The 16,310-nt window shown below is 36.1% G+C and overlaps 1 protein-coding gene across 1 annotated transcript in view; it reads right to left on the bottom strand.

Moving 5' to 3' along the window:
* Positions 1–16,310, bottom strand: part of RIMS2 (regulating synaptic membrane exocytosis 2) — a 504,339-nt gene that overhangs the window by 200,594 nt on the left and 287,435 nt on the right. Inside the window, exons 9-11 of the mRNA XM_086609332.1 lie at positions 14,823–14,869; positions 13,496–13,608; positions 118–248 (exon numbers count right to left, since the gene is read on the bottom strand). Of these exons, the coding sequence (XP_086465458.1) occupies positions 118–248; positions 13,496–13,608; positions 14,823–14,869 (291 nt within the window). The remainder of the gene's footprint in view (positions 1–117; positions 249–13,495; positions 13,609–14,822; positions 14,870–16,310) is intronic.

Raw genomic sequence — 16,310 nt, 5'->3', positions numbered from 1 at the left:
AACTCCAAACTGTAAGATTTTTCTGTATGTGTATAACCAGTAAACTCAGCTGTGCATGCCATCTGAGTATCAGACTAATTCTTACTCAAATGTTCCTCATTTTTGTGTTAACCCTACCTTCTGTCTGGAAGAAAGTAAATTTTTACATAAGGATTCCTTGGCCTCCCATCTTCCCTTGAAGGAAGATCTTTTGCTCCCAATATTGTCACTATTAACTGATGACCAACCTTGTCATACCACAGTTTTATCTGCAATGAGAAAATATTAATTAGTGAACTAATTTCTTCAACAAAGTAGTATATTAATCCTTAAAATTATTTTTTCTCATAAGCTTCTACTTATATTGGTTACTTATACAGAAAATATCATGTTCTACTTTGTATTTATAACAAAGTATTAAACTAAATTAATACTATAATAGCTTCAGTATGTACCAAGAGTTACTCCTTTTAAAAAACCCTGTACAACAACTACATTATTTCATACTAAATTGTTTTTCATGTGATGCTCTGGTTAGGATTATTCTCTCTTGGCAGTGATACTGTATTACTTGCAGCGCTGATGCATGGTATTCATATATATATATTTGTAAGGAGTTTATACAAAATGAATGAATGAATGAATTTTCCATGTCCTGTTGTGCTGGAAAGACTATAGGATAAGACCATAAATACTTCAAATTTCTGAATCTTTTTCAAGATGCAGAGACTCATGCTGAAATCATATAAAACCTCCAGAAATTTTAAGACAGGGAGGCTCAGCAGTCCAACCCTCTTCACAGTCCAACTCAGCAACAACAAGGCAAAAACTATCACTCATCTTTAGAAATCGTTACTAACCAGTCTCAGAGTTGGTCTGCTATCCTTTTTTACTACAGTCATTAGAAGCTGCTATTTAGCTATTTCAGTTTGAATACTACACCTGCAAATAACATATTCAAATATGTCACAAGCTGTGACATTTGAGGAAACATTAACCCTGCCTGAACTTAGGGAAATTGAAGAGCATTAACGCTCACCTCCACAGCTAACCAAGCAGTGCACTTGTAGGCACGAATATACCCTAGCTATGGTAAACATAACAAGGGGCCCGTCTCACATAATTTCAGAGACAGGATCCCCATCTGCTGTCGTAGATCCTCATGTTCAGCATTTTAGTCACTTAAAGAAAGATCTTGATGCAATTCTCAAGCCTTTTGACCCACCAAGAGGTTGATTTAGCTTTCAGCCATTCCTAAAACTTCAGTAAGTCGCATTACATTAAGGCACACCAACTCAATCAATGGTAGCAGTGTACTTCTTCCTTCTCCATTACTTTAGGTCTTGCAACTCCTGTAGCCACCAACCAGCAGTGTTTGAATGGATATTAAAAAGGAGTAGATATCTGTCCTCTACTATCATGCCATTGGCCATTCTACTGACTTTATAGGTTTTTGGTACCAACCAGAAACCTATAGGTAACGGGGTCTGTGGCTACTAAAGCAGAAAACTATGTGAGATAATTTATCATTCATATGTTAGATTCAAGAGAGTTCTAGATGCTGTTCCTACACTCATGCAAAGCAAGGGGCTTTGTCAGTATTTTTCCTAAACTGAGAGTTACCTGGAGTATAGGTAACTTCATGCAGGTACAGATCACAAGTAGAAAGCTTTGCACCAACTTTATGAATCCAAAGCAAAGCTTTAATGATCTCTGAAGTGCAAGTCAACTTAAATGTTCTCTGACACTAAATGTATCCATGCACAGGCTTCTTTGGGAGTCCTTGAGCAAAGGACAGACTTGGCTAGTCCCACAGCCCAAGGGGAGTGGCACTAAAGACAATCTGCTTTTTTGGGAAAAGTTATCCTTGCTTAAGCAAAATGCAATATATTTGTGATCCAGACACAAACACAAACTGTGACTGAGTGAAGGTCAGATAATCCAGACATGGGTGCCTAAAGCATCACCAGAATTATTCGTTCATACTCAGGATAAATATTTCTTCACTATATTTGTTTCAGACTGGATTTTTGCAAAGCCAAAATGTTTGGAGAATAACTCTAAACAGGAAGTTAAATCATCTGACATAATTTCTTTGAGATGCTCTAACATCACAGAATCGTAGAATGGTTTGTGTTGGAAGGGATCTTAACAATCATCTAGTTCCAACTCTCCTGCCAAAGCAAGGGACAATTTCCACTAGACCAGGTTGCTCAAAACCCCATACAACCTGGCTTTGAACACTCCCAGGGATGGGGCATCCACAACTTCTTTAGACAACCTGCTCCAGTGTCTCACTACCCTCATGTGTGTTTTTGAACAAGAACTTGAAATTTGCATTGACTTATATCTTCTACTTTTCTCTTAATGCTTCAAAAAAAAATCTGAAAAAAACTTGTACTTAATGGACATATTTTCCCTGTAATTCTCTGTAATTTGGCTTATTACAGGAAAGGTCAGGAGGCAGAATTACAGACCGGAAGGCTCGCTCTCTTGTTTTCACACTGTTAGCACTCCAATAAGCAGCACAGGCACTTGTAACCCAAGAAGTCTTTTGACTTGGATGCAAAGAGAAGGGAAGAACCTGGGAGTGAGATAATGTACAAAGAGCCCCATGGAGAGGAGGATAGGATTGCATTCTCATGGGGTTAGAAGGAGGAAGAAGGGGCAAATCAGAAACTGCTTTAGACTGATTGGGAAAGTAAGGGATACAGGATGCTTCTTGGTGAAACACAGGAAGAATGGAACCATTAATGTCAGGGACTATAGAAGAAAAGATAGGCAAAAACAGACTGAATGAGAGAAATGGAATGAGGTTATAAAAGAAACAGTCATTCTGTAATTGGTGCAAAATATGTTGCAAGGAAAGATTGAGACAAAGCAAAATCTGACAAGAAGCCAAGGCAGGAAATTGGAAAGGAAAATGAGAAACAAGGAGTTAGACTAGCATACTGAATATTGAAAATGAGTTTGGGAATAGGATTGATATTTCTGGCTGTCCTGTGCATAAGTATTATAACAATATTCAGATGGTATGGTATTTTCCTACAAGAAACTTGTCTTTTCTATTCACAATGAGAGAAATGACAGCCATTTAAGACAGCCAGGTGCAGTCCAAGAGAACTGGATTCCATCCCTTCCTCTTTCCCAGAGCTTTTGCGTATCAAGGAGTAGATCCCTTAAAATATTTCAAACGATATTTACAAATTGGAAATCTTTCATTGTCTGCGAGCCTGACATGAGATCCTGGAGTCTGATTTATAGTGCTAAGTAAAGCATCAGAATTTAAGTCTGAGGTGTGGATTATGCCTGGATAGAATCTGGTTCTTGTAACTTCTCTTGTAACCTACATTCAGGTAAACAGGCATCTAAATTCAATGCATCCTGAAATTGTGAGATGGTCTGTCATCCATAGCGTGATGCATCTGCTGCACTCCTTGAGACAGGCTTCCAGGTAAGAATATCTGCCATGCGGAGTGCAAGAAACAAGAACTCTTCTGCAGTCAGGTGATGAATATAGTCATCAAGAGGGAACAGAGATGAGGGTCTGGTGCCAGCTTCATCGGATTCTTTCTGGTTTTTAATCAATAGTGGTCTAATACAAGATCATTACACATTCTGGGTAGCGGGTCTGAAATCTGCTATACTCAAGTTAAGCTTTCTTTGTTATCATCACACACTTATATTCCCAGCCACACAGTATCTCAGCTTCAGATGAGATGTCATACTCCAGAGAAGAAAGGATTGTGCGATAAAGGGTTGATAAAGGGTTGTGCCTTGATGCTAAAGGCACTTCTCCGAGAGACAGTTTTAATCTCTGGAGTCTAAACAGGGCTTTAATCACAGATGTCCTGTTACTGGAATAAGCCTCCTATACACAGAACAGTATATAAAGTCTCACTGCTGGTGTTGCGTTCTAAGAGAGGATGCAGGTATCCAGTATTCCTGTTTGCTCCTCTGTAGCCTCGAAAACGCCATCTCCCTCTGGAGAATCAACTCACCCCCTGAAGTAGCCTAAGTTTCAGATAGAATTAATGGGAATAGGTGTCCTTTATTTGTGCTGGATCACTCCCTGCAGATATTGAAGTAATTAGTTCTCTCCTTCAACTGTACGAGTCTAAGCTCCTCCCCAAAGCACCTCAGACTTACTCAAAGCTAGTATAAGTTAAGTTATATAAATTAAGCACATAATTTCAGTTTACAAGATTTCATCTTTTTTCTTTTAGATCTTATCTTAACTAGAAATTTTATTCAGAAGACTGATTGAGGTCAGAGTTCTAAAAAAGAAGTAATCATGTAATTAGGACCCATACTCTTAATACATATGCATAAGGGAAATCAGATAAGAAAATTTAGATAGCACTATTATTGCCACTTCCTATATTCCTGTCTCATGAATGCTTGACTATTTGCTTAACTATGCAATTCTAATGTGGTTTCGTGTACAGCACACACAGGCACACCATATCTTAAGTGATAACTTTAGATTTAAAAACAGAGAATATTTGAAGCTTTTAATTCTATGCTACACTTTATTTCTTTACTGTTATATAAAAGTTGCTTCACAAATCTCATGGAAAAGAGATAAAACTTGTGTCACTGGGAGAGATCGTCTGCCCTGCAGCTTGATTTCTACCACCACAGCCTACTTAAACATCACTGGGTTTCAGAGACAGCTGGCCAGGCATTTTTATTCTTCTGTTTTTCACTACAATTTTTCATGTAACCTACATAGTTGTTTATTAGTGTAATATATTGAAACTGAAATACTACTTTTCTTGCTTGCTTGCATTATTCTGAAACGAGATACACCAGCAGGATTCGTTGTTGAAAAAAAAAAAAGTTTATTTTAAAAAATGCTTACATAAATCATTTTATTTAGACTTTATGTAGATGCAGAAACCGCCCTGAGGTGGTGAAGTCTTCAGCGTAGCTGAGGTGAGCTTTGGATGTTGTTAAACATACCGCTAACAAATCCTGAACTATTAAGAGTTGCTAAACCAGACAAATTATTGCTGTCTGCTTCACTTGCTGTCTCATATGCTGGAAATAATACAAGAAAAGGCTGTCAAATTGAAGAGCTTCTAGGATATGAAGGCCAGAAAATTATGGAGGAATTTAGGCTGCCTAATCTAGATTTCTTTTAAGAATTTCTTTTTTAGTGGCTTCATATTGATTTCAATAATGTCAAATAGGTGCATGCATGTATTTTTATACATAATCAAATATATTGCTATTCTGTATTAAAGGATATCTGAATTTTTTGAAGTTAAAAAACACAGTCACACCTCTGGCTCAAAAGGAGGCTCCACCAAGTAAACAAGAGATACTCCATGGAAAACACAAATTTAAGAACAGCTCGTTCCCTACAAAGATATCTCAAAGCATCACTCTAAGTTAGAAAATTGCTGGTATGCTAACCTGAATCTAAAAGTTCAGGAAATAAATACACACTTTTCGAAGTACTGTAGAATCAGCAAAAGTTCAGAACGGTGTATGGTAGGGAAAAAAAGTGTTTTCGTCCAAATAAAAAAAATAATGAAAGGTTTTAAATCATCCAGTGATACGAGAACTACAAAACACATGGAATGACAGGAGGTGAAGTGTGGAAGAGGAACTTGTGCCAGAATCTGGGACATTTATCCTCAGGATCAGTTTCACACTAACAAGTAAAGAAGATGCAAGCAAGAATAAAGATACGCATTTCCTGTTGAGAGCAATGAAACAAACAGATATAAACAGAAATGTTTGGAGATCCTCATTCTTGTAGGGAATTCTACAGACACAGCTATACCACAGCCCACAATGTAATGTATACCTCCTGACAACCATAAACAACCTCTCAGAGATAATTTCTCATGCCAAAAAGTAACCAGAGTTCTGCACTGCTGCTGGACTGCTTCTAATACCAATGTTTAAAGATCACTAGAGCATTTCTGTTCTTCTCTGAAGCCTGCATTGTAAAAATATGTTAAATTAATCCATTTTAAACTATCTACTATCCCTACTAAAAGTGGGCAGATGGGGTACTTTTTGTTTCAGCCTAGTCGTAAAAATGTTGCCACGGCCATAAGGTTGAGTTCTTCAGGAACTCGTCACAAACACTATGTTTAGCTTTGACTGGTACTGAGCTGTGCAAAAAATCTGTTAGAGAGGTCCACAATGACTCCACGAACATTGTGCAGAAACAAAATTGGGGCTAAAACCAATTCTCATCTACAATATCAAAAATAAGCCAACCAGAGGTGAGAGAGTAAGCCTCACCTCTTGCTGGATATTCTCTATCAAGTATTACACTTGTTTTATTTTCTTAAATGGCTACTGCAATCATTTGATCAAAGTAATTTTTTTTTCCATTAGAGGATATTAGTCTAAGTAGAACTGACAATTTTTATGTCTATTTCTTTATTTTATATAATGTGATTAAAATAAGGTACTACTACATGTTACTTCTACATTACAGTATTTCATGAAATAAGCAGGTTTCAGGCAGATGTTTCCTTTTTAAATTGAACAATCAATTGTCATACGATTTCTTAATTTATTTTGCACATATCTAAAAAGAAAAGAAAAATTAAAAGACTACTTATATCATTTACAATATTTACCTTCATGAACTACTTAACAACTTGTGATTGAATTTGTACCCCTCTTTGATTTCATTACCATGAGCAGAAGACAACTTTCTTAATTATGTTAAAGGATGTTTTAAATTTTTAATACAAAGCCAGTTTATGTTAGTAGCACATAATAATATGTTAACCTAAAACAATACTATCAAGACATTACAATTTTAATATCAATTTTTTTCCTTGGATTGTTTATTCTGAATTTACATTTAAGCAGTTGTAAGGACTTCCAGGAAATAATAAATTGTGAAAAAACTGTATTTTATCAAATATGAGTCATAATCAAACTATTTCCTACAGTCTTTTTAAGATTTCCTTTATAAATATATGTATATGTTCTTTTTCTCCATTTCTAAGATTTGAGTAATCTCATTCTGTTCATTTAGATCATCCTTTACAAATTTCCTTGAGCAATTAATCAAACAAAACAAACATTTATACAGCTCCCACAAAAAAGATTAACATCTCCATAAAGATCTTTTGTAAGAAAAGCAGATAATATTCTATTTACAGAAAAACATGCAGCAAAGCAAGATAAGCATTGTAACGTATTAGTAAAACCTACTTTTGTGTTAATCTACAGTACCTTAGGAGCTTCCTAATGAAAAAAGGCAAACAACTTGTACCTAAACAGAATACCAAACCTAAATAAATTCAGTAACACAATGGGAGAATTGATTTGTTTATTTAAATAGAATTTTGGTTATTTTGATGTACTTTTAAAGTGCAAGAACCAACTTTCACACAAAAGAAATTTGTTTCTTTAAACAAGGTACAAATTTTTTGCCTGTCTTCCACTCAAGGCGTTACTATTACTTGGAAAATGCAAAAAAAGGATGTGTTAAGTAATGATAGTGAATGATTTAAAGAGACATTCATCTTTATACGATGACCTCAAGCACAAAATTACTTAATTAATTGCTTAAACAGTACACACGTTTTGTATGTGGGATGCATAGCCATCATCACTATTGAAACCTGTATGAGTTTAATACTGGGTAAACAGCAAACAAAAACTAGTTGTCTCTTTAAATTTTAATTAATATTTTAACCCTCATGCAGAATTTTACGAGCTGCTCACAAGATGACATGAAACTTGTTAATATGGTTTAAAGCAACACACTAAAAATATGGGAAAACGGACTATAATGTAACGTTTTCCTACTATGCATTTTCCATAACAAACAAAAGAAAAAAACACAACTTTAGTTTCTGTCAGGCAGACGAAGTCTTTACCTGAACCCTAGGAACAAAAGGCGTTGTTCTTCTACTAAGGCTTTGGCTCTGGTAAGCAAAATTAAAGAAAAAGCAATAAAACAAAACCAAAAAGGACAACACGCTGGAAACTAAAAGACCAAAAGTAAAAACAAAGACACACAACTATTACTTTAAACACAGCTTTACACCAATGACATATTTATCTAACACAAAATACTCTAATGCAATGCATAAATTAAATCTCCAAATCTGTTATCAAATCATATCAAAACCCTGTGATGGAAATTCTGGTCTTAGGGAAGTCAGCAGGAATTTTGCCACTGATTCCCCAGGAGCAAGGATTTCACTTTACAGGTCTACAGATAACATTTACAATAGATTTAGAAACAACATCAATAAAAGGAGCAGGTCGGCAAAGTGTGATTTAAAAGCGGGGCAGGAAACATAATTTCAGATTGATCATCTCTTTCAGGAAGATTGTAGATGCATATTCAGAGACAGAAACAAGTACAGTTCGTTCATGCATTGACAGCTTCGGTTGCTTTCTAGAGTAAAGCAAGTAAAGTAAAAGTTTTTCTCTTTTCTGCAACTTTAAGAGGCATTTTATAAAAAACCCTCCTAAATACTTTAAAAACGACTAGAAGAAAGTTAGCGCTATCTGGTATTAGCAGTACATGGGGGAAGGTACAATCAATGTCTTTCAACTCTCTAGCAATCGTGACATACATGTTATACACAGAAAACCTATGCATGAAATGGGATCTAGAGCATTTAGCAAACTTAGTAGTTGCACTGCATATACAGATGCACTTATAGTTCTTATTTTTGTGATACAGTAGGGCAACACTCCCCAAATTCCTGGACTAGCCAAAAAACTCCAACCGCGCTCCATCTTCAGCTTAGGGCAACAGCTAATGGAGTGGCCCAGAATGAGTACCGTGTATGAGGCATGGACAGGAACAGGAGCACATGTTGATACCTCAGAGGGCCAGTGAGTGGGGGAACAGGAGCATGGGAGTAGATCACAATCACCACAGCAATCTGACAGACTCGAATCTCCTTTACCTCCCTGCTGGGTTTTCCTGAGACTATGGATCTAATTCAAAGTGATGGAAAGAAGCTACTACTCAATATTCACTTCCATAAGAAATGTACTCAAAAGTATGGAGATAGGCAGTATGATGATGGTTCTGTCACCCTCCTTGCTTACTTGGCATGCACAGATGCTGGAGAAATCTGTTCCATAAAACGTGTGAAGTAATCTGTTCTCACACCAAAGCAAGAGGATATATAAGAAAATTTGACAGTCTGGATTACAGGTTTTGTGTGATGTGCTCCTGTGCTCCGTAAGGTACAGCACCTGCACGCTGCTCTCTACCCTGCAGAGGCAGTACTGCATAGCCCAATGCATGGGTGCCAGAATGTGACCTACTCTTGTACCACAAAAGCAGATCTTCAGCTTGCTTCAGCTCCATATTACAAGAGAAATACAGATATTCCAGAATATCACAATCCTAAAAGGGATAGAAGATCTCCCACCATGCACCAAGGACCCTCACCTGCCTTTGAAAGGGAAGACAATGAGCACATTGTCTGCACCACCTAGAACTTTCCAGGTTTTGACATTAGAGTAACAGTAATTTACTTGTGTAGAGGAACAAAGGGGAGAAGACAAAGGGGAAAAGGAAAAGATGAATGGGGAAAGGGGAGCATGTCTCATACTTAACCTCATTCCCCAATACGCTGACATATTATGTCCTTCACAATATACAACATATTCTTTCTGATATGCTACAGATATGACATTTATAATTAATATATCTTTACTTTTATTGCTTTATAAATGGAATATGTATGGAAAATCTATTTAAGTGATTCTCTGGTTCACCTGTACAAGAAAATAGATCAATTTTATAAATGACATCTGTTTTCTGTTAGAATTTCCACCACTACAAAAAGGAAATATTGTTATTTTATACCTGTATCCATTTAGACAGTCTTCTAGTCATGTTATCAGTCTCTAAACTTAACTATTGCAAAAGCATTCCAAGTTACACTTTTCATGCAGTATTGAAAAAGTAGCCAGAATGCAGTAATGAAGCAAAGAGCACCAACATACAAAGAACATTGACTTTTTTTAAAATTATATTAAAGGAAAAATAAATCAGTGAAAAACCACAGAAACGGGAAACAGACAAAGCAAATAATAACAAAATAATAATTGCAATAACACTCAGATACTCCCCTGAAAGAACAATGTGGATCAAAAAATGCCATAAACTGCACAGAATACAGATAAATTATTTCTATACCTTAGTAAGTTATAACAGAAAATAATTTACTGTAGCTGCACATAATTTGGTCAATTAAATATGTATTTGGGCAGAATAATTATAAATGGAAAGATTTCCTAGCTATGTAAGATGTTTTACTTCATAAGAAATCCTATTAACCAGCTCTGGAGTGTCACCTCTACAGAAGAAAACAGGTACACAGTCCAATGCCAATACAGAGGAAAACATGGAAGACTGGACAGATGGAGATAGACATCCCTGAATAATAGAGAGGCGTCACTGCAGCTAAACTGGCTAAAAACATATCAAACACAAAAAAATACATTCCAAAACACTAGTGATACAAATATCCTTGAAGGATCTGTAGCACTGTCTGAATAAGGACGTGTATATCCAAGCATATATTCAAATACTTCAGACCTCCACTCTTAACTGTAGGTATCTCCACTTCTGCCCACAACTTTTGCATTTCACAGTCTATTACACACAGCTGCCCTAACAACAGCCTATCACAACTACATGGTACGTCCAAAATTACAGAAAACAATTCCAAAATCTTACCTATCATCTGTTCCCTCAGATTCAGCACACCTGTCTGAATTCAACTACCATTGCCCAGAATGTCAGCTGACCCACCACTTCCACAAAGAGCAGCATCCTGTCCTCTCATCTACTGCCAGGGCTCTGCAGTTATTCGCCTGCCTAGGCACTCACCATAAAGAGCACATTCCCAATTACATTTGGAATTTGGTAGTTCCTTCCATTTCCATCTTAGTCAGCGATTTGGAATGAATGAGTGTTCCATCAACTCTTCCATCAGAAAAGAGCTGATTAAAAACATGGAAAATCAAAATACTGAGGCTTGTCCATTTTGTAGTGTTTAAAGTAAAATACTTTTTGGAACTTAAAGAGATTACTAAAATTTATTTTTTCCCTATTACTTCATCTCTGCTAAAGGTCCAAAATCAGAAAATCTCATAGTCCGTTCTAATTTTTCAAAACATCTCCAGCTTTACAAAGAGTTGTTTTTTTCACTAACTCTTCCAAAGTTTCAAAACTTTTTAAAGTTATAAAATGAGAAACCAAAATTTTTAAAAGCGAAGGAAAAACTATTCATTGCACTACCTTCAAGACACATAAACCCCCAAATTCGAAAAGTCAAAAAAAATGTGATTTTTCAAAACTAACTTAAAATATCAGATCACAAGAAAACTACAGATATTTACTGTTTTGAAAAAACTGTTCCTGTAGAATAGTTCAAATCTCTTAAAGTCATCCTTTTCTAAAAGTATATTTTAGTCTACGCATTTCAATGTGCCCAGCTAGGCGCCATGTTGCTATCTAGCCACACCACCTTCAGCCATTGTGACAGCCACCCTTCCTCACAAAGCAAAAGTTTTAGTACTAGCCTCCCAAAGCCTTTAGCCAACAACAGTAGGAGCTGGGTTGTGCCATTAACATGATTAACACGAAACAGTTATTTACAACTTTCTTTAGCTGGTGAGGTAAGATAAGTATCCAAATTTCCAAACTGCTAATATTAAGTGTCTACATTGAGACAGTGGGACTTTAATTTAGGGAGTTACTGAGAATTGCTGACTGCGGTGTCAGTCAACCAGATATTCTCAGATATCAGCTGCTCTGAGGGAAATGAGGATATTGTGTACTAGGGAGTATTGTATATAACTGCAGAAAGTACCTAAGGGAGTACAAAGAGGACAACTGTAGGAGAGATCTCTAAATGTCTCCTAAGGTTATTCGATTTCCTTAGATGGAAAGAAATGCTATAAAGTTATTAATAAAGGCATTTTTATCTTGAAATAAGAAAAAAATAATTAAAAATAAGAATGATGTCTCCTTGAGTTAAATACTGAATTTGTATGCCATTCTGAGATATAAAACCTTGTGAATTCTGTTATTGTCAGTAGAGTATACCTCCAAATCTCCTGAAACTATTCTTACGGATCTCAAACTGCAGTATCATATGCAACCACAAAATCAGCAGACTTTACTAATAAATCCTCATCTTAAACTCCTGAAGATTTTGCTTCTGAAACTGAGAAAGCAAGGAGATGGTTCCTATTTGGACCATCATTCCGCAGTGTCTGTGTGCTGGATGTCTGAGCAGCTAACTCTGGATCTTGAATTTCATGCTGGGAGCTAGAATCCAAAACTTTTTGTCAGCCTAATCTTTTATGAGATTTAGCCAAAAGAGATTTTTTCTCCCCTATTTCCACTATCAATACCTTTTGCTGTTTTGCAAAATTAAATTGGTTTTTAGAAACCTCAGTCTGTGTATTTTGACAGTTCATGTTCATGTTCCTTTGTCACTGTATTTTGTGCAAAGCATTCTGTACTCTACAGTCAGGATTTCTAGCTTTCCATTTATCCAAAGGATTCTTTCAAAGAAGTACAATGGTTACAGAAAATTAAAAATTATATATTGTTGATGGCTGGTCTGATGAGCAAATCAAATAATGTTCATGCATTGCAAAATGGAGCCAACATGGCTGCTCAACAGACAGAAAAATATTTCTTCCTCTCCTCTATCCATTTCTGTGAGACCTATAAACAGTCTGCTTAGGTTTTATGCATGTTTTTATGTTGCACTCATTATCTTAACATAAACAACTTAGAAGAAATACGAATGTGACATTTTCAAAGTTGTTTAACATCAGTTTTACACTACTTCCATTCTATTTTCCTCTCCTTTTCAACGTGTACCGGGCCAAAACCGAGCACTTTTGAAAAATCACACTTTGGAGTTGTAAATGACACAGAAAAGCATACAAAACTCAAGTTCTTCAGTCCAATACAAAAAAATCACCCCTTTAAAGAAAATATTCATGTCATGAACTTTGTTCTCAATGAGAGTGAAGAACAAAAGTTAGTAACACTGGTACAAAGAATGCAGCGTCAGTAAACAATCAGAGCGATATCTGGGGAAAGGTATATACGAAAGCTACTGGATCAGAAACAAGTAATATTAACGGCTAAGCACACAGGTAATAAAATCTACCAACTGTACACGTAAGTGTTACAGTTGAAAAAGTGTTTATGCTCAACAGCACAAACATCACTGGAGGCCAAGATTAGGTTTCTGAAAACTTGAATCTACCAGTCAAGCTTACTAGATAAATATGCATATATTTTATATATGTTGAACATATATATTTATATAAAATTTCAAAAAAGCTAATAAAAAGGAATGTTCTTATGAAACTATGGCCCTGGTTAAACCGAGATATATAGCATTAAACAAAAAATGTAGCTAGTTTAACAAGAAATTTCTGTTAGAGGTAGCTTGCACACTGCAATGAGAGTTGTATATGCTGCAAAAAGCACAATATTAATATCAATGAAATGTTTACATACTGAAAGTTGTCCAGACAAGAACTGTGGAACATCCCTTAACATGCCAGGACTCATAGGAGAAGTCACTGAAATAGAAGGTCGGTCCATTTTTTGAGATTCAAAAGAACTAGAACCTGTAATAATAAATAAAAATATTTTATTAATAGTAGCACTTATGCATTTTTTACAATGTTCTTTAAAGAAAAATATTACAAATATAACCAAACATACAATAAAGTTGTGATAAATATCACTTTTTAATCTATTTAAAACTACTAAATAATGATACTCAATCTTTTGGCACTCTGATGCAGTCAAAAGCCTTCCAAGTTTATTATAGCTGAAAAATGTAATCTGAAGCATACAGAACAAAAAAAATTCTTTATTCAAATAATTCTGACTGTAATTATGTCAGTAAGTTAATGGCCCAAAATTCCTAAATAGTGAAGTTATTTTTTTCCTTTGACCACTTCATTGTGGTCAAAGGAATTCAGTCTTCTGAAGAGCACTTATTAACTTGTACAATCAGACTAATTTTTAATTAGATTTTTACAAAAACATCTAGATGCAGGTGACGTTTTTCATGCATTTTATTTCAAATCTACAAGGTCTGCAAACTGTCAGAGGACAAGTTTTGACATATAAAACATAGAGTAAAAGTAAAGTATTTTTATAAATACAAAAGACATTCTACATCTCACAAAACATAAAATGGATTTTATTTTAAGACTTGGCTGATTCGTGAAAAGTTATTGGAGGAGTTTTCCATATTATTTTAATCAAGTTTATGCCACTGCCTTTATTTATGGCTTCTATTATAAAATATTTCTAAAACAATAATAAAAAACAACTCCAGGCTGAAATTCATCTTATCAGATCTAAGCCAAAGAAAAATTTATTTTTCCGCACATGAAATACTGCTTTCACGAATTTAAAGAGTGCTGAATGGTTCCAATAAAGTATAATGATTTCAAAGCAGCTATCTCTCAGATTGTAAATAAAGAATATTTCATCCCCTTTTTTAGCTCATAAGGTTCAATTGAAATGCAAAACAACAAAACAGGATATTAAAAATCACTATTAATGTTCTTGCATACTAGCTAGAAGTATGCTTTTCTTTTCAATCAAAAACAGCCTAAGCTTATAACCAAATGTCAACTCTAAATCAAAATATCCTGACTTTTGATAGTTTATTATTAAACAAAAATAGATAAATAACATGGCAAGACGACATATTGAGACAAATACAAACGAAGAGACGAGCTATACTGACTGTAGATGACATTTTTCAATCCATTTGTGCTTACATAAAAGAGAGAGGTTTTCCTACCCCACAATTGAAACTTACTGGACTCCAGCTGTGCATGTGTGCTGTCAGGTATTCTGGGAATGTCCCTGAAATCGGGAAAAGTAAGACAGGTTGATTTTTTATCTAACAAACATATTTGAATTTCAGTTGCACTATAACACTTCTCAAGCCACCGTGGAATGTATCAGGAAAGGCATAGGATCTACTGGTTGTCTTCAGTCATGATGAAGATTTATCTCTTATCCAGTATAAATAATTTCAGCAGCAAATTAAAGCCTACAGAACAAGTGGTTTGGTGAATGCAAGAGAGAGGCTGCACAGCCACAAATGCAATAATTCAGTAAATAAATAAAAAAAAAAACAGTCTCAGAGTTAATGGTAGACTAAAACTGTGAGTAGTAGGCTTTATTATGACATTATATATTAATTAAATTTATTGGACTCTCACTCAAACATACTAAACTGTCAATAATGGCTATCCCAAGATGTCCTTTACTGTCCCTGAACCCCAAATTTGGCCAATCTTATCTCTTCCACAACTAAATAAGATGAGTAATTTCATTTGGCAAAATTGCATACTTGCATATACATGAGATATTGCATCACCTGTATTAAATTGTGTGTACAGCTATGTAACTTTAAAGCACTCAGTCGCAATGACTAAGTACCTCATTACGCCCACTCATCCCCCAAAGGAACATACTCTTCCTATGAGGGGCAAACATTACTGTATGCTAATAAAAACTATCAATATGCTAATAAATCACTTTGAAGGTATTTGAGCAAAACCAAGCAAGACGAGGAGCTTCAGCTCTGAGTCACAGCAAGAACAATATTTAGAATCACAACGTGTGTTTCAGTGCCATTGGTTTCTTCAAGGCTGCGCCGGGTGCCGGTGCCCAGGAGTGGGCAAGGGGCTGCAGGGCAGCTTGTGTTCCAGCTGGCTCCAGTGAACCCACCGCAAGGTACAGCTGAGCCTGTTAGCCAACCTGGTGGAGCCACTGTGATAACACACTTAAGAAAGGGTGAAGAAGCCTGCGCAGCAGCTGTGAGAGAAGGCGGGGGGAGAGGGGAAAGAGAAAAACATCCCTGCAGACACCAAGGTCAGAGAAGGGGGAGGAGGAATGACAGAAACCCCCATTTCCCATCCCCCCTGGGCTGCTTGGTGGGGGGACGGGTAGAAGAGCCAGGAACAAAGGAGTGAATTTGAGTCTGGGAAGAAGGGAGCTGAGGGGAAGGAGGGTTTAGTTTTGTTTTTATTTCTCACTGTCCTGTTCTGTTATTCGTGCCTAATAAATGAATCTTCCCCAAGACAAGTCTGTTTTGCCTATGATGGTAATTGCTGAGTGATCTCTCCATCCTTATCTTGAACCTTTGATGGGCTTTTCCATCTTATTTTCTCCCCCTGTCCTGCTGAGGAAGGGGAGGGAGTGTGGCTGGGTTGGGGTTTGGCAGCCAGCCAAGATCTACCCACCACAAAGGTGTGTGAAGAGGAAGGGAAAGTTAAAAATGTTTTCAGTGATATCT

Source organism: Tauraco erythrolophus, chromosome 3 (genome assembly GCF_009769465.1).
Source record: "Tauraco erythrolophus isolate bTauEry1 chromosome 3, bTauEry1.pri, whole genome shotgun sequence".
Taxonomy (NCBI): Eukaryota; Metazoa; Chordata; class Aves; order Musophagiformes; family Musophagidae; genus Tauraco; species Tauraco erythrolophus.
Note: the sequence above shows the minus strand (reverse complement) of the source record. Positions and strands in the feature narration are given on the sequence as shown.